Source organism: Talpa occidentalis, unplaced genomic scaffold (genome assembly GCF_014898055.3).
Source record: "Talpa occidentalis isolate TD23 unplaced genomic scaffold, MPIMG_talOcc4v2.1 talOcc4.6, whole genome shotgun sequence".
Classification (NCBI taxonomy): Eukaryota; Metazoa; Chordata; class Mammalia; order Eulipotyphla; family Talpidae; genus Talpa; species Talpa occidentalis.
The window spans coordinates 65,224,243-65,247,142 of record NW_023604972.1 but is presented as its reverse complement, the minus strand read 5'-3'; the positions used below and the strand labels follow the sequence as shown (position 1 = coordinate 65,247,142).

Here is a 22,900-nt window from a genome sequence, read left to right as displayed (position 1 = left end):
AAAACATTGTTAAAAGAAATAGAAAAAGACACAAAGAAATGGAAAGACATCCTCTGCTCATGGATTGGAAGAATAAACATTATCAAAATGGCCAGCATACCAAAAGCAGTATACAGATTCAATGCTATTCCAATAAAAGTTTCAATGCCATTGTTCAAAGAAATAGAAAAATTATTGATGAAGTTCATAAGTTCATATGGAATCACCAAAAATCCCAAATAGCCAAAGCTCTCCTGAAAAAAAAAAGAAGGGAATGGAGGCATCACACTCCCAGACTTCAAACTATACTACAAAGCCATAATCATCAAAACTGCATGGTATTGGAATAAGAACAGACACACAGACCAATGGAATCAAATAGAAAATCCAGAAATAAACCCACAGATTTATGGTCAACTAATCTTTGACAAAAGAGCAAAGACTATGCATTGGAGCAAAGAAAGTTTGTTCAATAAATGGTGCTGGGAAAACTGGGTTGCTACATGCAAAAGAATGAAGCTTGACTACTACCTAACACCATGCACAAAAACCAACTCAAAATGGATTAAAGAACTAGACATAAGACCTGAAACCATAAAATACATAGAAGGAAATACAGGCGAAACACTACGTGACATGCACATCAAAGACATCTTTACAGACACATCACCCAAAGCAGTGATAGTGAAGGCAAAGATCAACAGCTGGGACTACATCAAATTAAAGAGTTTCTGCACAGCAAAAGAGACAATAACCAAAACAAAGAGAAACCCCACCGACTGGGAGAACATTTTTGCACACAACACTAATGATAAAGGACTGATCACAAAAATCTACAAAGAGCTGATGAGAACAACAACAAAGAAAATAATCCAGTCAAAAAATGGTCAGAAGAGCTAAAAAGAAACTTCTCTGAAGAGGAAATGCAAATGGCCAACAGGCATATGAAAAAATGTTCAACATCAGTTGTCATCAGGGAAATGCAAATCAAAACTACCATGAGATACCATCTCACACCAGTGAGAATGGCACATATTAAAAAAACTAGCAACAACAAATGTTGGTGAGGATGTGGAGGAAAAGCAACTCTCCTGCACTGTTGGTGGGAGTGCAAACTGGTCCAACCACTATGGAGAGCTGTGTGGAGATTTCTTGACCTACTAAACATAGAGCTTCCATATGATCCAGCAATTCCACTCCTAGGTATTTACCCAGAGGACACAGAAACATCAATTCCAAAGGGCACCTGCACCCCTATGTTTATAGCAGCACTATTTACAATAGCTAAGATTTGGAAACAACCCAAATGCCCAAAAATAGATGACTGGATCAAGAAGATGTGGTACATATACACTATGGAATATTACTCAGCATTCAAAAAAGATAAACACATGCAATTTTCAGCAACATGGATGGAGCTGGAAGGGATCATGCTCATCGAAATAAGCCAGAAAGAAAAAGAAAAATACCAGATGGGCTCACTCATAGCAGAACCTAGAAAACTTAAATAAGGGACCAGGAAAAAGAATAACTATAAGAAAAAAAATATCAAAATCAACAAACAACTATGAACCAGAGACACTCTATGGGGGTTTGGGGGGTGGGGAAAGGAGGGCTTGGGGTCAAAATAAGGGGGTTGTAATTGTATGGGGAATATAAAAATTAAAATTTAAATAAAATATGAAAAAATTAAAAAAAAACACAATGGAATATTCTTTCATGATTAAAAAAGACAAACTCGGGGCTTCCCTGATGTTGCAGGTGGTTGAGCGCAGTGCTGTGAAGCTGTCCACAACCTCTGCACTGTGGGTTCGATACTTGCTGGCCAGCGAGATACCCACATGGTAGGGCAGACCTCTTCTGTCTCGCCCGCTGCTCCACTCAGCAGTGTATTTCAGTGAGTGTGCTTGTTCTGTTCCTTGCTCTGTCTCTGGTGAATCCTCTCACCCTCCTGGACATCTGGCCTGTACCCTAGTTCTTGTACGCATGAATAAATAAATCTTAAAAAAATAAATTAGTAAGATAAACTCATGCCATTTATTGCACTATGAATGGAGCTAGAAGGGATTATGCCTAAAAAAATAAGCCAGGAGATGGGCCTCCCTGGTGGCGCAGTGGTTGAGCGCTGGGTTGCGAAGCTGCCTGCAGCCTCTGCAGCGCCAGTTCAATCCCCGGCTGTTCCCCGGCCCCCGGAGGAGGGTCCCACATGGCACACAGACCTTTCCTGCCAACCGCTGCTCCCCTCAGCAGAGTTATTCGGTCCTTCTGCCTGCTCTGATCCCTGCTCTGGCTCTGGTGAATTCTCTCACCCTTCCGTGCTTCTGGTTGTACCCAGTGCTTGTATAAATAAATAAAAATAAATCTTAAAAAAAAAAATAAGCCAGGAAAAAAATGAATACTGGATGGTGTCACTTATACATGGAATACAGGGTCCAACAAAGAACAACTTAAAACAAACATTTCAAAGCTGGCCACAGATCTGAGGCATGCAAGAGCGGATGTGGGGGTGGGTAGTAGAGGACACTGGACTATGGTGGAAGACTATCGGTGCTTTAATGGTGAGAAAACTATGGAGACCACAGCTGAGAGAAGAAATGCAATAGTGTGAAAAAATGAACAAGGTTGTAAAACAATGGTACATCATTAAATAATAGCAATAAAAGAATGAGATAATGCATGCCCTCTACCTAGTAAGTTTTATTGAACACTCACTGCCAGCAATAACAGTGAAGCTCATTCAGAAAATCCAAGTTTGAAGAAAATCTCTATGGTAATACCATTTAAATGATATATTCCTCCAAATTCAAGTTTGGATTGTTTTATAAATCATTTAGAGTTTAACTCCCCCTCTGATTTAAAATGAAAGTGAAATACCTTCATTTCTAATATTCTGACAATGACCAGAAATGAAATCTAACATAGAAGACAATAATTTTAAAATCTTGAATCATGCACTGTGCATTCCCTTCCCATATATGTAAAAAAATCTTTATTTTGAAACAACTGTAATATGACATGCTGTTGGAAGAAATGATAGAGAAATCCTAAAAAAAAGTCTGTGTTTTATGAATATATTTACTGGTTTTAAAATACACAAATATTACTAATTACCATGAAACCTTAGAAAAATAATGTTTTCATACAAAATTACACATAAAAATATAATAAATTATGTTAAGATACATTTGCATAACCAACAGATTTCCAACTTCAAGCCAGTCAATATATATTTTCAAATATTATACAGTTTTCAGCAAGTAAAATACAGTGTTTGGTATTAAGTGACTTTTTTTGTGTGGTTAGAAAACAGAAGAATTAATTTTTATTAATTTATAACATGATAACATGTTTCTTTTCTTATTAAAAAAATACCAATTATATGGATAAACAAGTAGCTCAGACCACACTTTTTTATTATTTTAAATATGAAGAGAAATCAAGTAAATCAAGTCACTGGATTAACTAGTACAATGGATAATATGATCAGATTTGTAAAACTGTTACCAGTGTAATGAAGTATCAACTAAAATCAATTACACATTAAATTACCTTTTAATTAGAAGACAAAGTATTGTACAGGCCTATTTTAAGTAACTGAATGCATGTACTATGCTTAATACTTATATTCAGTTGTTACACTCCAATAACATGTCCCTAAATAACACACATGGCCTCCCTTCAACTTCAATCATTATCATAAGTCGACATAGCAAATAAATGTGATAATTTCCATCAGAATATTTCAGAGAGATTTCAGGAACCATCAAAAAAAGATAATTAATCTTTTAATAACAAGGAGTTACTATGAGAGAAAAATCAGCTCTATTTGTAAGTGATAAAATCTACATATGTAAACCTATAAACATACACATTCTGATATATCACCTATATGATATAGGTAAGTCGAAGGAGCCAGTCATAGACTGTGTATATTATGTTAATTTTAAAAAGAAACCCATTTTCCCGTTCTTGATGGCATGTTTATTTCCACTACTTTTCAGTGACATAGCTCATGTAAAACAATTAATTTCAGTCTTTGTTACAACACTAACCCTCATTTATATTTTCTTTATGATAGCTCTTTCCCTCTATTTTTAGCCTCCATTGTACATGTAACTGAGAAAAAAAATTCTCAATTAAAGAATTAGATATTTATTGATTATCCGGGGTTGCTCATCATAAAAACACCTCGAAATGGTGTTAAATTATTTGGGGGATTTCCTTTAGATTACTGGTTTGTTTCTATTTAAATTGCAATCAATTTTCAAGTATACATATGTAGAGTCATCAAATTTGTTCATAACCTATGGTAAATTTTAAACGACAGAATCATAATATTACTATCAGAATGTTTTCAATGCCACTTTCTGCTATTGCCACGTATGTCAATAAGGAATACCAACTAATATTAAGTGAGCAATGGTCTAAAATGCTTCTAACTTATTTAATGAAAAAACTTTATTCTAATAGCATTTTTTCCAAGTATGAATCTTGTCAAGTTTTATTTCTACAATTCTATTTAATCATGATTTATTTACACAATATTATCAACACAGCTTTTCTGGTTAATCCATTATAAATTTTTCTATTAAGATATTCCACACCTACTTATGCATACAAAGTTTCAATGCTTCACCAATAAAGGGGGGAAAAAGAACATATCCAATTCATAGTTTAAAGGTGTATAGTCTTCTGACTTAAAACTCTGAAATCTCATGAACTTTGGATTTTGCACAGTTTTATCAGGGTATGGAAATACCTTTACCAAATATTTTCATAATACATCTACCTTGCATGTTTGCAATTTTTTTTTGTTATTTAATGGAATTAATTTCCATATGCTCAGAGTTATCCACTACATAGAGAGAAGTCAAGATAAGCAAAGCCTCAGTCTAAGGTCAATCTATTTTTAGCACTAATTAGCAATATAAAATGTTTTTTTGTGAGAAAAACCATACTGGTGGGTCTCTGTGATCATTTTCAGTACTTCATACTTAAAAATTTTAATCTACTGAAGAATAATTCCCTATCAATGAAAAAGGCTTAAGTTACTGAGTCCAAGGTTAGAGCTAACTTTACTGCTGTAGTAACAAGGTGGTATTTATCAAATATCTTACTCATAAACTAGCAGAGGCATAATTATATACTGAACTGTAATAGTAAATGAACATTAAAACAAACCTCATTTGTCAGTGCGAATAAAAAGTGCTTTCTGAGTTTCAAAATTTCTCCTACTGTTTTTTAGTATCAGTGACTACCTTAAGTAGACAATATCACATGATATTAAGTTAAGCAATAAGGCTTAATATTTAAGGTAGAAAGAATAATCAACAGACCAAAGATACTTTAAAAACGTATAACAAATAAACAAAAAAAAATATAATTTAAGTTAAAGAGCATTAGGGAGAAAATGAAGTACTTCACACACTATGATCCTCATAACAAACAAATATAAAAGGAAGTAGAACAAAGAACATTGCTATAAATTTGGCATATGCCCCTTTAAAATATTAATGATAACTTTACTTCTAACTTTTAATCTGGTATTTTTTGCAAGCTATATTCATATTGCAGCTTTTAGAATGGAACAAAATCCCCCAGTCCTCCAATAATGTCTGAGAAAAGTCAAACTAGCTTTCTAAAATATCTAATTTAATTTTGGGGAATATTTGCAACCAGAAAAAGTCTTTGCAAAAGAAATGTAATCTATTATGCATATGTACTGCATAAAAGTATTTCATACATGTGCATGTTGTTTATCATTACCTTCTCAGCATCCTCCTCTACATACTGCAATATTCTTTATGGGGACTCAACTCACAATATTCTTTGGACTAGAATTAGAGATATTTTTGAAGACCATATGGTTATTTTATGTGCTTTTATATATTTTTTAACAATGGCTTCCTCAGTGGACAAACAGGTTAGATTTATAACAAGACTAATTCTTTGATATCAAAAGCTGCTTTCTTTATCTTTCGCTTAGCACTTGTCCCACTTTCTCAAGTGTCCAAGTGTAAATCCAGAGGAAGAAAATGGGAACAACATGAATAGCTGAGCAATGATTTCTAAACACAATTCAGATATTTGGGTAGTATGGTCAAATTTCAATTACTAATGAACTAGCTATTCATTTTGTAATTTACTTATACTGTGTTAATTGTTTCTCCTTTCATATCTAAGACATTTTCTTTTCAAAACTATTTCAACAAAAGGGCAAGAAAACAGACATAAGTGACCCTATAAAGATTACTATTTGTTATTTGTTCTAGTTTAATAAGGAAGCCATTTGATGAATAAACATTATTTTGTTATTATTATTGTTATGAATAAACTTAGTTAAGAGGTTTAAAACTGGTGGTCTTTGGATATGTGATCTGAAGGCATGTTTTGTTTATCATGTATAGTAATTTTTAGGCAAATGTAAAATAACATTTAAAAATCAGATGTCACAGGAAACACTGTATTTTCAGCTTCCCCTCCATTCCAAGTGAAAGTACCTGTCAGTACTTGGCTGAACTGCCAATAGAAACAATTGGCTAGAGGGCAATAGTGGCCTTCCCCTTTCTTTTTTTCCCTTTCTTTTTTTTTTTTTTTTTAAAGATTTACTTATTTATTTATACAAGCACTGGGTATAGTCAGAAGCATGGGAGGGTGAGAGAATTCACCAGAGCCAGAGCAGGGAACAAAACAGGCAGACTGATGAAATACACTGCTGAGGGGAGCTGCGGACGCAACAGGAGAGGTCTGTGCACCATGTGGGACCCTCGCCAGTGGCCGGGGATGAACAGGTGCTGCAGAGGCTGTGGGCAGCTTCGTAGCCCAGCGCTCACCTGCTGCACCAGCAGGGGAGGCCCGGCCTACCCCTTTCAATGGGACAAAAGCTCTTCATTTTGTCACAGTGACCACAATGTATTGTCCCAAACACCAAAGCCAATATCAGAAACTATTTGTTATCAATGCTTATTCTTTTTATAATATTGAGAATTTCTCTGTACTCATGAATATTAAAAATGGAAAACCCATGAACATGCCCAAAAGGTCATGTGTTTCAAAGAGTATTATAACATAATATGTAAATAAAATGGACTGCCAAAGACAACAACTTAAAATGTCATGATAAAACAAAACAAATACTTTACATATGTTAGACTCTAAGAATCAAACAAAGATTTAATTGTAGGATTCAAACAGTAATTCAAAAACAAAGACAAATAAATGGGTTTTTGTAAGACATAAAAGTATAGTGAAAATAAATATAAGTAAGTGAAGACTTCATATTACTGTTTTTAAGTTTGCTTAATTAACAAACTCAGGCTATCTGAAAATTGTTAACATGACGTTTGTTGTTAGATTCTAAGAATACAATACTTTACAGAAAAAAGAAACTTGTGTTGATAAATAACACATTTCAAATCTGTAACTTCTCAAGTTTCTTATGGATAAGGTAAGATTTCATTAATTTTTTTTTATTCTTACAAGTATCTAGATAAAATAATTTTACTTGTATGTACAGTGTTTATGTTTCAAAGCTACTTCTGGTTTTAATGCAAAGTAATAACAATGAAGCTATTTTAATATTGTTTATTTTTAAAATGTTCGTATCAAGATTTTTTAAACCATGCCATAATGTTGTTTTATGTTTTTGATATTAACATGGGCAACCATTCAAAAATGACTCCCATTTGGTAAAGGAGACCACTTGGTATTTCTGAGACATTGTAATTTAATTAAAAGCTTATGCCACTTATGATTTATTTGATATAATTTTTTACAAAATTTTTAATTTCTATTATAGTAATGGTTATTTTTAATTCTTCCCCCACAGATAAAGCAAGTTTTCAGTTTTCTTTACCATTCTCATTGCTATAGTTCATCAGCATGCCACAAAAGACAGTCAAGAGCTTCTCATTGGCGGGATCTGTTATACAGCACAGTGACCTTAAATGGTCAATTACAATCTGTGCACCACCTGCTTGGTCAACTGCACTTCTGCCCTCATCTGTAAAACAAAGAGTTAAATTAAAAATAAAAGAAAAATGAAAGGTACCTTGCAAGTTCAAATACAAAACATTAACAGTGTCATTCTATATTCTGTAAGTTGAAAATAAACCTACACAGGGGATTGAATGTCTTTTTGGAAAACAAAACAAACATGGAAATGGGAGTGGGATGGGAAGAAGAGACAATAATTTTTTAAGAGAAAAAGATTATTCTCATTGGCATTATATAGAAGCTTAAGGTCTCTATGTCCTAAGACTTTATGACATGACATAAAATTTTTTGGTCCCTCTTTTACAAACAACAGTTCTGTGTAAGAGACAAAAGAGGTACAGATGCTGTACTGGAAATCTTTTTCTTAGCTTATAAACCACTCTTTTTTTTTAATCAGTGGTTTTAAAATAAGCTATTATCAAGAACTCTTGAGCTCAGCATAATTCTAGATCACAATTAATGCATTTTAAAATATTTTTTAATTTAAGGAAATAGATCCCTATCTCCTCAGATGTATGTTACCACACCACGCCCATCATAAAACATGGTTATTATCATAGACCACTGCCCCACTGCCTACTTTGTCCCCACTCCCATTTTGCCTCTCCTTCCAGTGACCTCAATTCTGCAGCCATATTTCTAAGTTTGTTTTGGTTTAGTTTTGCAGGTTTGTTTCTCTATAGCCTATATATTAGTGATATCATCCTGTATTTGTTTTCTCCTTGTGAATTATTTCTCTTCACATAATACTCTCCAGTTGCATCATACTTTGACAAATTAAAATGGTTTATTTTTTTATACAACCTAGTAGTATTATATCATGCATAAATAGCACGTCTTCTTAATTTAATCCTATTGTTTGGCATCTAGGTTGATTCCATAACTTGTCCATTGTAAATAGTGTCACAACAAAATAGGAGTACATGTATCCTTTTGAATTGTTGTTCTGCATCCTTTGGGCACATACGGAGGAGGGTAATTGGTGAATCATATGGTAAATCCATCTATTTTATTTTTCAGTCTTGGCAGAATTTATTGACTTTTAAAATTAATTATTTTACATACTTTTTACATCATTGTTCATTTTTAAACAATGTCTGCTATTTTTTTTTTCATCTAATATAAGAAACCTACAATAGTGTTTCCATATGGGCTGGACCAGTACACATTTCCACCCCCACAGCAGTGTATATGAGGATTTCTTTTTCTCTGTACCCTCACTAATGACTTTTTTTTTATAGTCCATAAACATGTTGTTCCCTTTTTCAACTCTTGGTAGTTTGTATTTCATTTTTCCTTATTCATTCTAGAGCACACAAATGTACTTCAAGTCAGTGGTCAAGTGATGGTCAAGCATACTTCTGTTTAGTATATATCTACATTACACAGAACAAATGTCTTTCAACTGTTAGAGTATTATGAATAGCGGGCCTCCCTTGGTGGCTCAGTGGTTGAGCGGTGGGTTGCGAGGTTGCCCGCAGCCTCTGCAGTGCCAGTTTGATCCCTGGCCACCGGCGAGCGTCCCACCAAAAAAAAAAAAAAAAAAAAAAAATAATAATATTATGAATAGCTTTAAAAGACTTTCTTTTTTTTTTTTTTAAGATATATTTATGCATACATGAACTGGGACACAGGCCAGAAGCCTGAAGGGTAAGAAGATTCACCAGAGGCAGACTGGGGAACAGAACAGAACAGGCAGACAGACTGAAATATACTGCTAAGGGGAGCAGCAGGCGAGTCAGAAGAGGTCTGCTGTGCCATGTGGGTAGCTCCTTGGCTGAGGATCTAACTCATGCTGCAGAGGCTGCGGATAGCCTCAGAGGTTGTGGCTTAACCCCCTGCACCACCAGGGTGGCCCAGCTTGAAAAGACTTTCTTTTTTTTTTTTTTTTAAAGATTTATTTATTTATTTGTACAAGACCTGGGGTACAGGTCAGATGCATGGAAGGGTGAGAGGATTCACTAGAGACAGAGCAGGGAACAGAACAGGCAGACTGACAAAATACACTGCTGAGGGGAGCAGTGTGTGAGACAGGAGAGGTCTGCCACGCCATGTGGGACCCTTGCCAGTTGGCTGGTATCGAACTGGCGTTGCAGAGGCCGCAGACAGCTTCATAGCTCAACCGCCTATGCCACCAGGGGAGGCCCTTGAAAAGACTTTCTAAGCTTTAACACAGATATGGAAAGATTTAGAAATATGAGTCAAATTGAATTTATATTTAATAGTTGTCATATTAAAAATGCTAAATAAAACAGATGAAAAATTAATTTTAGTTTTGTTTTATTCAAATACATCAAAAATATGGTCATTCAAATATGTAATCAATATTCAAATTAATATTTTACATTTTCTTTTTTGCATTATCTTTGAGATATGAGTATATTTTACATTTATATGTCAATTCAGGTTAGCAGTAGCTATCGGGCAGTGGCTGCCATAATGGACAGTGCAACTTTAGATGCCTAACAAAAGTATTAGTAAAATAAATGACTAACAAAAGAATTACAGCTATGATTAGTAAATGAAATATTTTTTCTTAACAAAAGAATCAAAACTAAGGTCCTATCTTTATAATTGCTGCTGAATCCAATTAGGCAATGAAACTTTATATATGTAATTTGTTACAGTATACTTACACAAATTATATATATATAAAGACTTAGTCTCATAAATACTAACTTCACTATTTGATAATGTTAAGGAAATTGATACTAAAATGAGATAGATTTTTTTTCTATTTAGTTTCACAGTATAATTTCAAAGATTGGGGACAAAACTCTATCCTAATTGCTACATATAATCACAGGAAACACATTGTCAGATGATTCATCCAAGAACACTGGTTGCAACTTACATAGAAATTTAATTTCTAAAGTTTTGTTTTCCAATAACACAAACATAAATTATCAAAATTCTTGGTCAGTTTATATCTGGGTGATAGCAAAGAAAATTTAACATAAGGTATAAATCTAAATGATCATGCTGTCAATAACATGGATGTAAATTACATCCCCTCTCTAAATGACAAAGCTAAATTAATTCTGATTCTAATTACTGAGTAAATGTGGGCTTTAAAATTATGTATCATTCATGGTTAGGACTCAAAGGACTCAGAAATCTAAGACAATAAACTAAGCCAGAATTGCATATATTCAGGAACTAATACTTAGAAAGTACATGGAGACCATTTGCAGTGAATTTTAAAAGCTAAGCTGCCCTCCTATCAACACTCACCTATTTATATTCACAAATTTCAACAATTCAAAAAGTTTTAATACAAATTTTGTAAATTTGCTTAAATGAATCTGATGCAAGAAATTATACCCACAATAAAATTAACTGGGGTTAGGCCATAGGTGCTACAGGCAGGGGGAGGGATTTAGGGGTGATGAGAGGATTCACCAGAGACAGAGTAGGGAGCAAAAAAGGCAGATTAACTGAAATACACTGCTAAGGGGCACAGTGGGTAAGAAAGGAGAGGTCTGCTGTGCCATATGTGGATTAGCTCAGTGGCGGGGTATCGAACGTGGGTCTTAGTGGTGATACCACTGAGACTTAACTTGTAGGCCATCATGGAGGCTCATTTTGTGTTTCAAGGTCACAGTTTTCCTTCCCTTTCTTTGCTTCCTTCTTCCATCCATCCCTCCCCACCTACCATTTTGGATTGTGTACAACACGGCTCTTTTACTTGTGTTACATTAATATTTGGTTGTAGACCATAAACTCAATTTCTATATTATAAATTATTAGCAAATTTGAAAAGACAAGGAAAGGATAGTAATGGATATTTGAGTAAACTACCACTATATGAATGCTTACGCAGTTCCTCCCTTATTTTTCCTATCTTTTATTTTTGACAGATCAATCAGGGAAATAAGGGTTAAGAATTTTTTATAGAAGTATTTTCTAGAATTTGCAGATGTAAAGGAGTATTATAATGCTGTTTTCTTTTATATCACTAAAAACATTTAAAGAGTCAGTCTATGAAGGCCTTATTACAATTCATTTAAAATATAGAAAACATTTGTCATGGTGCTATTTCCGTATAAACCGTTTTTCCACAGTGAAAGTAAATGTAATGCTCAGTGTTGTATTAAAATTAGTATTACTATCTTCTATTAAAATAATTTTGAAAAGTTTTGGGCTTCCCCAGTGGCGCAGCGGTTGAGCGCTGGCTGTGAAGCTGCCTGCAGCCTCTGCAGCGCCGGTTTGATTCCCGGCGGGAAGGCGAGGGTCCCACATGGCGTGCAGACCTCTCCTGCCGCGCCCATTGCTCCCCTCAGCAGTGTATTTCTTCGTCAGTCTGCCTGTTCTTTTCCCCGCTCTGGCTGTGGTGAATTCTCTCACCCTCCCATGCTCTGACTGTACCCAGTGCTTGTATAAATAAATAAATCTTTAAAAATATATATATTTAAATAATTTTGAAAAGTTTTATCCTAAACTTTCATATGCCTGAATGTAGATTCACTTTTCATTCTTCTTGGAATAACTTGTATCTTTTGAAGCATCCTGAGTTGCCACCTCTAGAAATACAATATAAATTTTCCAACATCATGAGGTATCCCACAAACTCTTTAAGTCATCCTACATCCTTAATAATGAACTGAACCACAAAGCAGTTTCTATCACGAGTATGAACTTGTTTTATTTGTACTAGGTAAGAGCAGGGCTTACCTGCTAGAGAGATACCACACTTTCACTTCAGTAACCCAAATCAGGAAACAATATAACTTGTATGCCATGGTAATTAGTCTTAGAAATGAGAAAAATGTTACCAAGTTGGCACTTCATTTGCAGATCTAAGGTAAACACCAAAGCTGAGAACAGTACCTAAAAAATAACCACTGAATACAACTATAGTGATGTGTTATAGTGAGTCCCAGGGCAAGTTAGGGTTAATTAGGCAGCTTCAGAGAAGGTGCAGGTAGGGACTTAAGGAGAGTTAATGAGGCTTCTGAGATAAGGACAGTAAATTCTAAGAGGTGCTAAACAAAACATACTCCCAAGATGAGGTCAGAAACTCCAGGAGCACTAAACAAAAACAATAAAACTGAGAATACACCTTGGGTCAGGGGAGGTAAGAGAAGAGAGAGGAAAAGTTAAACACTCCTAGACGGGGGCCCACACAATGGCTTCCTTGCCCAATCCCAAGTACAGTGTATTTGGTAGTCCTTACTGTTTTTTTAAAAGATTTATTTATTCATGCATAAAAGAACCGGGGTACAGGCCAGATGTATAGGAGGGTGAGAGGATTTACCAGTGACAGGGCGGGCAGCAACAGGCAGACTGACTGAAATACACTGCTGAGGGGAGCAGCTGGCAAGACAGGAGTGGTCTGCCACGCCATGTGGGATTTGCGCTGTAGAGGCTGCAGACAGCTTCACAGCGCTGCACTCAACCGCCTGCGCAACCAGGAGAGGCCCTTGTTCTTATTTTCTTCCTTTAAATAAACTTTACTTTCTTAAAGTTTGTTTCTCTCTACTTACATATCTAAATGTCTGTGAATTCCTTTTTACAGCTTCGTGGGACAAGAACCTGTGTTTTTTTTTTTTTTTTTTTTTTTTTTTGTTTTTCCTGGTCCCTTATTTAGGTTTTCTAAATTCCTGCTATGAGTAAGACCATCTGGTATTTTTTTTTTTTTTCTTTCTGGCTTATTTCGCTGAGCATGACTCCTTCCAGCTCCATCCACATTGCCTAATTCTAATAAAGTAAAAATGAAAATCCACAAGCAACTATAAACCAGGGACACACTACAGGGTGGGGGGAGGAGGGAGTAGGATCAAAACAAGGGGGTAGGAATTGTATGGGGACTATAGCCAAGATGAAAATGCATACATTGTGCAAAAATGAAAAAAAGATGTAAACAATGTATTATATATATATATATATATAGAATGTATTTTATACAATGTATTATATATAAAGAACCTGTGGTGGTTTAAGGGCTAAATTCACAGCGCACACCGGCATCAATACATCCTAATTTTTTATTTACTTGTATGCTTCCTGAAATAGTCTAACCATTTGTTGTTCAAGACATATTATATGCCAGCTATGTACTATGCATTTGTTGACCACCGGGGAGGCCCTCTTTCTGACTTTTTTGCTTAGTATAGTAAACTCCAGTTCCATCCAGGTTGTTTCCAATGGTAAGAGATCAAATTTTTCTTTACAATTGAGTAGCAAGCATCCCACTATGTACACAGATAGTATTAATACATTCACCTGTAATTGGGCACTGATGTTTACATAACTTGGCTGTTGTTAAAAGTGTTGAAAAGAACACTTAAGTGCAAATATCCCTCAAAATTAGTGTTTTTGGATTCTTTGGGTAGAGAACTGAGGAGTAGAATGGCTGGATCATATACATAGATCCTTACTACTTTGAGAAAACGCCATTCTGTTTTTCACAGGGGTTGAACCAGTCTACATTCGCACCAACAGCATAGAAGAGTTACCTCCATATCCTAGCCAACACTTTTTGTGCCATTCTCATTGGTATGAAATGATATCTCATCTGGGTTTGATTTATTTTTTTAAATTATATTATTATTATAAATCAAAACCAAACTAACCCTGGGAATCTAACTATAAAAACTCAATGATTTTCATTTCCTAACAATAAGACATGAACATTTTTTCATATGCCTGTTGACCATCTATATGTCTTCTTTGGAGGTTGTCTATTTAGTTCTCCTGCCCATTTTTTTACTGGGTTCCTTCGTTGTTGCTATTGTTGTTGAGTATATGAATTCCTTGTGATCTCTTGACAATTAGTCCCTTGTTAGATGTACGATGAACAATGCATAAATATTTTCTCCCATTCGGAAGGGTACCTTTTCATTTTAATGAGCTTCTTTCCTTGTGAAAAAGCTTTTTAGTTTGATTTATTCTCATTTGTTTTTTGTTATTTTTGCTTTTCTTGTCATCAGGTTGAGTACCTGAAGGCAAGTTCTCAGAGTCTATATTTTCTTCCACTTATTTTATGGTTTCAGGTCTTACACCAAATCTGTAATCAATTTTTAGTTAATTGTTGTACATGGTGTGAGAAAGTGGTCTAGGTTCATTTTTTTACATATGGCTGCTAAGTTTTCCCAACACCACTTAAAGACACTTTCTTTTCTCCATTGTATACTCACAGTACATTTGTCAGACTGTCTATGTATAAAAGTTTAGGTTTAGGGCCTCCCCGGTGGCGCAGCGGTTGAGCGCTGGGTTGCGAAGCAGCCCACAGCCTCTGCAGTGCCGGTTCTATCCCCGGCTGCTCCCCAGCCACCGGGTGAGGGTCCCACATGGTGTGCAGCACCTCTCGTGCCTCCCACTGCTCCCCTCAGCAGTGTACTTCATCACTCTCTCTGTTCTACTCTCCGCTCTGGCTCTGGTGAATTTGCTCACCCTCCCACACCTCTGACTGTACCCAGTGCTTGTATAAATAAATAAATAAAAATCTTCAAAAAAAAAAAAAAGTTTAGGTTTATATCTTGGCTAGTATTCTGTTCCATTGATCTGTGTGTCTGTTATACTTAGAATCACAGCACAGAATAAACAAATTGCATGACCTTTCATTTAACTTTTTAAAATAATAAAATTAAGCATGGACAAGTCCTAAAACGGCTGCACATTCATTTAACACATCCCTGTCACGTTACCCATGATGACCAATCCGAAGTCACAGCTTTCTAAATCCCTAATCCCCAACTTCTGCATTTTTAAGAAAAACCTTAATTCCTACTTCAGAGGAAACAGAAAATACCACATACAAGCTTCCTCACTTTTACTCCCTCACCACTAGTGAACAGAATTTTAATATAAACCTTTTTCTAGGCAATTAATTCATGTCATAGTAATTTTAATAACTAATTAAGGGTTAAGAAAGTGACATTTGGGCCTCCCCTGGTGGCACAGTGGTTAAGCGCTGGGCTGCGAAGCTGCCCACAGCCTCTGCAGCACCGGTTCTATCCCCACCTGCTGGGGAGGGTCCCACATGGTGCGACAGACCTCTCCTGCCATGGCCACTGCCCCCCTCAGCAGTGTATTTCATCATTCTGCCTGTTTTGTTTCCCGCTCTGGGTCTCATGAATTCTCTTAGCCTCCCGCGATTCTGACTGTACCCAGTTACCCAGTGCTTGTATAAATAAATAAGTCTTAATAAATAAATAAATAAATAAATAAAGTGACATTTGGGCCTCCCTGGTGGCACAAGGGGTTTAAGACACAACTTATGAGGTTGTCTGCAGCCTCTGCAGCACGAGTTCAATCCCTGGCCAGCCAGGGAGCAACCCACATGGCGCAGTAGACCTCTCCTGTCTTGCCCACTGCTCCCCTCAGTCGTGCACTATGGTCAATCTGCCTGTTCTGTTCCCCACTCTGTCTCTGATGAATCCTCTCACCCCCACTCCTCTGGCCTGTACCAAGTTCTTTATGCATAAATAAATCTTTATTTTTTTAAAGTGAGATTTATATTCAATACAAGAAAAAGTAAAGAAGAGTGAGAGACATGTAATAGCTAAGGCCTCTGGGGAGCTGAATGAAAATAACCTTTAATGATGAAATCTAAAAACTAACCCAGGTTTTGAGAGTGTAAATTAGAGTTTCTGTGTTTCCTAAAATTTGAAATGTTAACTTAAGAATTGCAGTAAGGTTAGTTAAAAGCTTTTAATATTAGGACCAGGACGTCATCAACATGGCGGCAAGGAAACGCTGCGAGTAAGAACTCCCATTAAAAAAAAGTTAATAGGGAGGAAAAGCGGCAGGTTCCTGAGAGAACTGGGACACGGAAGAAAAAAGGGTGACTCTGGCAAATTGCCCTAAGAAGAAAGTGTGGAACCAAGCTTAGCCGAGGTTTCACCATTTTGTATATCCTCCACCTTGATATGTTAGTCCTTGTACAGCCGCATTCTGGAGATAGTTTCAACAGTCACAACCCTCACTCCACTTGGTGACAAAAAAGCAGACCACCCCAGCCACCAATGAGGGCAGTCCTATCCATAAATGGGACAGCATCTCTAACCATCCAATCAGTTTGAAACTGTAACCGCGCGCGCCAAAATGCCTTTGTAGTAGCCAATGAGTAATTGCCAGCTCGTTTCAAAATTCACGCCTGCTTGTGACCCTGTTTAAGACCCCTGCTTCCTCTGTTCGGGGCTCTCGATATCTGCCGGTGCATTGGTATGTGCCATGAGCCTGGACTCAAGTTTGTAATAAACTCCCTTTTGCGTTTGTATCAGCTGTCTTTGGATTTTTGGAGGCTATGCTCGCCGAGTCTGTTGATCTTGGGCACAACGTTTGGGGGCTTATCCGGGATCAGCTAGCACAGACCCCAACTACCAAACAGCTGAAGGGAGCCATTAAAGCGTGCACGACAGGTGAGTGCCAACACTCACCCAGGTAAGATGTTTCTGTTCTGCAGACCTGTATTTGTACTGAGTACCTGTATCTTTTGTGCTCTGTACCTGTGAAAGCTGTTTGTACTGAGTACCTGTATCTTTTGTGCTCTGTACCTGTGAAAGCTGTTTGTACTGAGTACCTATATTTTTTGTACTCTGTACCTGTGAAAGCTGTTTGTACTGAGTACCTATATCTTTTGTACTCTGTACCTGTAGAAGCTATTTGTACTTAGTACCTGTGGAAGCTGTAATTGTTTGCAAACCTGTAATTTTGTAGCTGGGAGAAGTTCAGGTGGACACACTGACGAGAGCCTCTGGCGTGGACCGTGGGAGATGTCCCCGGACCACCTGATTGGCTATCCCCTGTGGGGCAGCACTGGGGTAACATTTGTATGGGGCCCATTTGAAAAATTTGTTTTTGGTTAGTTTCTTGTGTTTGTTATTCTTAAAACTTTGGTGTTTGTCTTTACCCAGGGACCTCTGATTGGTTATCCTTAACCCCTGTGGGGCACCACTGGGGGCAGGTTCCCCTTTTGGGGAAAGTTCGAAAAGGCTATTTTTGTTTTGTTCCTGGTGTCTGTTGTCCTTGTTGCGTTTGTGTTCGTAATCATGGGTCAGGCAATGCCTACTCCACTGTCTTTGGTCACAGTCAAGGCAAAAAGTAAAATGCTGGGGACTAAAAAGTAAAAAAGCTACTATAGCTGGCTGGTGAGGAAATGCCTCTTGTCTCAACAAGCAGCTGCCTGGACTTTTTCTCTAGTGTTCAGATCATTGGTATGTCTCTGCTGCCTTCCAGCTGTGGGGGAATTAGACTCTCCCTTTGTCCACCTTGAGAAAAAAAAAAACAAAAAAACTGCTGAGTTACTTTGCACTTGCTAACTAAAAGGTTTGGCGTGGTAAAGAAAAGGAAAGCCAGGCTGAATTTCTCAAGGGAGAGGAAAATTTTATTGCACCCCAGCAGACCTCACGAACCCAAGGTGGGGGTTAGTGAAGCTGCATATGGCGGGAAAAAGTTTATAGGGTGGAGGGAGTTTGTTTGTCTGAACAAAAAAAAAAAAAAAAATTGGTAGGAAGGGGGAAGGTTCATTGTCTGAATCCTCTAGGCAGGGTTCCGCATTCCTGTTCCTGAAAGACTTTTGCATTCCGGCCTCCGGCATGGACCTTTCACTAACGAGCTATAAAACGTGATTTCTTATTAAGACTAATTAATTTCTGATAAGAGTCTGAAAACAGGCAAACTGTAAAGGAAGATCTTATTCTTCCTCTTCTCCTGTCCTCCCCACACAAGGTTCTGAAAAGGAAAAAAAAATACAAACTCAAAATGCTTTTCTTATCTACGAAAGTTAGTACAAACTGCTTAACTCTGAAATCGTGGTCTTTGTTGGACCCTAGGTTTTAAATAAGGTTTAAAATTGAATACTTGTTCTATGTAAGGATTCTAATTTCTATGTAATTAAAAACCTGCTTGATATAAAAAGAATATTAAAAACTTGCCTAAATGGATGTGTCAAACTTTTAAAAAATTGTTATTAAGGAACTGGAGTTTACTAAATTATAGTTTCTCAGTGTTTTTGCAAATATTGATAAAAATAACTGTTTCTTAAAATTAGTGCATGTGGCCAAAAATTTTAAATGGAAATTAAGAGATCTCTTTGTTCTTGCTTTTTTGCCTCTGGAGGATTAATTATAAATGGCGCCTCTAGAAAATCCTAAATTTTGAGATCGCGATCTAAAATTGTGGTAAAGAAAAACTAATTCAAAATTTAATGGTTTAGAGCATACATGCCTTAAGGTTTGAGTATTAAAAAAATTGGTGCTTTGCTTTGTTTAAATGTGTTTACTTGTGCTGTATGAAGAAAATAATAATTAACCTGGCCTATGCTAACAAACAAATTTACTTCTAGGCTTTTATCTAAATTTCTCTTGATAAGATCTTGTTCCAGGAAGACTGGTCTACTTATCTTTTCTCCTTGGAGAAAACAATATATTCTCCCAGTGAATGACTAGACTTCTTTGCAAAATTCAAGGTAACATCTAAAGCCATATGAACAAGTTACTGAAAAAATGTATATGGTATTAGGTATCTATCTTTTTTTTTCTTGCTTTTGTCAATCTATTTTAACAGGGTGGTCCCCAGGAAAAGGGGGGGGGGTTCCAGGTTCCCTGCCCCACCCAAGGGAGGGAGCAAAAAAGCAGGATGGAGATCCAGGAGGAGACCTAAAGGAGGCTCATGGAGCCTAGAGACACGTGAAGAAACTGTGCTTGCCTTTTGGTTGTGGACTGGGTGACAGAGATGCGGGTAAGACCGGTGGGGAGGTGACAATGGCAACTTTTATCTTGATTTTGATTTTGCTCTTTTCCTTCCAGGCTTGTCTGGTTGTTTCTGACCCTTTTCTGTGGGTACCCACTGGAAGATGCTTTGGATTTGTGGCAGGCTTTGGGGCCTTGCTCTGGGCCAATCCCATTTGGATGGAGTTTCACCCACAGAGGGACGGGTAACTTTGGGTGCTTGATTTAGAAACTAGATTCTTTGCCTTTCCTGTTTTGTTTCCTAGTTGTATTAAAGTTCCTTCCCAATAAAGTTTATATTGTTTTGTGTTGATGCAGCTGATGGCAGAACCAATTTATAACAGGCAGGTTTGCCGGGTCTGGGTTGCCCCTCTCCCCGCCCTGTAACATATCTAGTGCTTGCCTAAGAAAAAACAAGGTATAAAAAATTGTTACATTGGCAACTCTGAAATTGACTTAAAATTCCAGTTCGAAGGAAAAACTAAAACTAAACTAAGGTTTTGCTAAGTTTAGTAATAAAAAGTTGTTAACCATTTATGGAACTTTCAGGTTTACATTTTGTTCCTTATTGTAAGGAAACAAAGTTTAATGTCATTTCAACTAAAAAAAAATTAAAAATATCTCTAAATTGTGTAGTCTAAACAGATAATAATATAACAGCTATTACAGTGTCTTAGAATGCAGAGATTAAAAACTAGGATGTAATAATTCTGGATACAAGTAAAGAAAAGGTAGTGCCTTATACTATTGTGTGTGTTTTAAATTCTTTTCCCAGGAGTCCTGTATCTCTGTATCTTCAATTCAGTCTTTAAAGAGGTTTTTTCTAAATATCATTTAATTTAAATATTTATATATAATTTTTTCAATTTTTGTTTTGCTTAATTTCATTATTTTGGCCTTGATTCTATAAACTGTATAATGTTCTGATTGTTTTTAATAGTCTGGACTCTGGTTAAAAATTAGTATAAAAATTTTAGCTTCTTGGGCCTCCCCGGTGGCACAGCAGTTGAGCGCTGGGTTGCGAAGCTGCCAGGGGCCTCTGCGGCACCAGTTCGACCCCCGGCTGCTCCCCGGCCACCGGAGGAGGGCCCCACATCGTGCGCAGACCTCTCCTGCCGCCCGCTGCTCCCCTCAGCAGTGTACTTCGGTCCTTCTGCCTGCTCTGCTCCCAGCTCTGGCTCTGGTGAATTCTCTCACCCTCCCGCGCTTGTGACTGTGCCCAGTGCATGCATAAACAAAACAAACAAAGAAACAATAAATAAGGCATGCCTCTATAAAATAATTTTTTTTTTTTTTAAATTTAGCTTTTTAAGTAAATTTAAAAGTTTCAGTTTTGTATTTTATGAAATCCCTTGCCTTTTTGGTAATGCATTGCTGGATTTTGGCAATTGCCTATTCATTGCTTATTTAAAAAAAAAAAAAAAAAAAACAACTATTTTATCCCATGTGCCCCTGGCAAAGAGGTGTTATATGCAAAAGTGTGTATGTGGGAAATAGTAGTGTTTTAGACACAGGACAGGTGAACAAGATAAAGTAAAATAATTTATACCAAACACGTGTTTTATCGTTAATGACAGAAATGGTGGAAAACTAGTTAGCTTCTTCACAAAAGAGACAGCATGATAACTTTTGTGTTTCCTGTATTTTTCTCTTCGGTATTATATGTAGACACTATGTGAGAAAAATGTTATAATGTTTAATTGTTCAAAATTGGGAAGAATATTATTCACTTCTTTAGTGTCACCTAATATCCAAGTGGTCTCTAATCTCTATTTTATAGAGACTGTATAAAACCTATAAAAATGTATAATTAAAATATGTATCTTTTAGCCAGCCTTGTTCTGACATCAGGTGCCGGCTTCGGAGACTAAATCAAGGGCCTAAAAATCCTTTTAACACTTTCAGACATGGCCTTCAAGGCCTACAATAATATGAAGGGGACGAGCTCGTCAAAACAAAAAGGAAAAAGGCAAGAAAAAGGCCCAATAAATGGCAGTTGCCATCACAGTACTCTGCCACCTCAGACTCACCTAAGACCCCATGTGCCCTAGGGCATTCGGGACCTCAACCTCTCAATGGGCTGCCAGCTTGCTTCCACTGCCAGCAACCAGGACAACTCAGCTGCAAGAAGCTGTCCCCAGGGCCATGCCTTCAGTGCCATCGCACAGGGCACTGAAAAGAGGGACTGTTCCACTCTCCAGAGGACAGCCCAAACCACAGGCCAGGATGGGAGGACAGGCTTGACGGTCAGCTCCCTCTGATGAAGAACCCAGTTCAGGAGAAGACCTTCTCTGAAGAAGCCCAGAGGTGAGACAGGCTCCACTGTTTACTGTTTATATGGATAAGACTTGGGTGACCCTAGAAATAGCAGACAAAAAGATCATCTTTTTGGTAAATAAGGGGCCACTGCGCTGGTAGGTGCCAAGAGCCCAGACTTGAGTCTGTAATAAACTCCATTTTGTGTTTGCATCAGCTGTCTTTGGATTCTTGGAGGCTATGCTCGCCTAGTCTGCTGATCTTGGGCACAATAGAAAGCTGCCATAAAAGAGAACTAGAAGGGAGGAAAGCTCAGTACCCTGCTACCCTCCCCCACCCACAAAGTCCACACTCTCCGACCAACAGAAAGGAAGGAAAAAAAAAAAAAAAACTATAACAACCAACAAGAACAAACTATGCATCAAATGAGACTGTGAGTGGAAAGGAACTATTTCAGCCACCACACCCTGTGAACTGGAACTGTGGAGAACCATGCAGGATTCGCCTTGGAGGTGAGCGAACAGCTCCAGGCACCATTGGAGAAAAATAAAGACTCCCATGCTCCCAATGAGACCTACAAATAGCCCAAGGCCAGCCGGTAAGCTTGTGCGGAAAAGCAACACACTTGAAAAGCATAAGCGGATCGGTGCTGCCCAAGTGCCCTCGCCTGCAACCTAGGCTTGCGGAGAGACATGCAAGGGACATCACTGAGGTGACTGTCCCTCACTGAGTAATCAGAAACCAGGCGCCTGGACATGGGAGCAGGGTGCAAAAGGCGCCATTCTTGCGGACACTGAGCTGGGCTACAGGCTACGTCCTGGACCTCCAAAAAATTCTACAAGAAGTCCTAAAGCCAAAACCAACAGAGGAATGAACAAGAAGAACAGAATAAAGCAAGGAATAAAATCACAAAAAAGACAAACAAAATGGCAAACACAGATGCCAACATATCAATATTAACTCTAAATGTAAATGGATTAAACTCATCAGTAAAA

The 22,900-nt window shown here is 37.2% G+C and overlaps 1 protein-coding gene across 6 annotated transcripts in view; it reads right to left on the bottom strand.

The window, feature by feature from the left end:
• Nucleotides 1-22,900, bottom strand: part of RAP1GDS1 (Rap1 GTPase-GDP dissociation stimulator 1) — a 326,851-nt gene that overhangs the window by 126,677 nt on the left and 177,274 nt on the right. For 5 of the 6 annotated variants that reach the window (XM_037529845.2, XM_037529841.2, XM_054687846.1 and 2 more), the window contains one exon: nt 7,835-7,981. The exons of the other annotated variant lie outside the window; for it this stretch is intronic. In XM_037529845.2, coding sequence (XP_037385742.1) covers nt 7,835-7,981 — 147 coding nt within the window. The remainder of the gene's footprint in view (nt 1-7,834; nt 7,982-22,900) is intronic. 6 annotated transcript variants of the gene reach the window in all.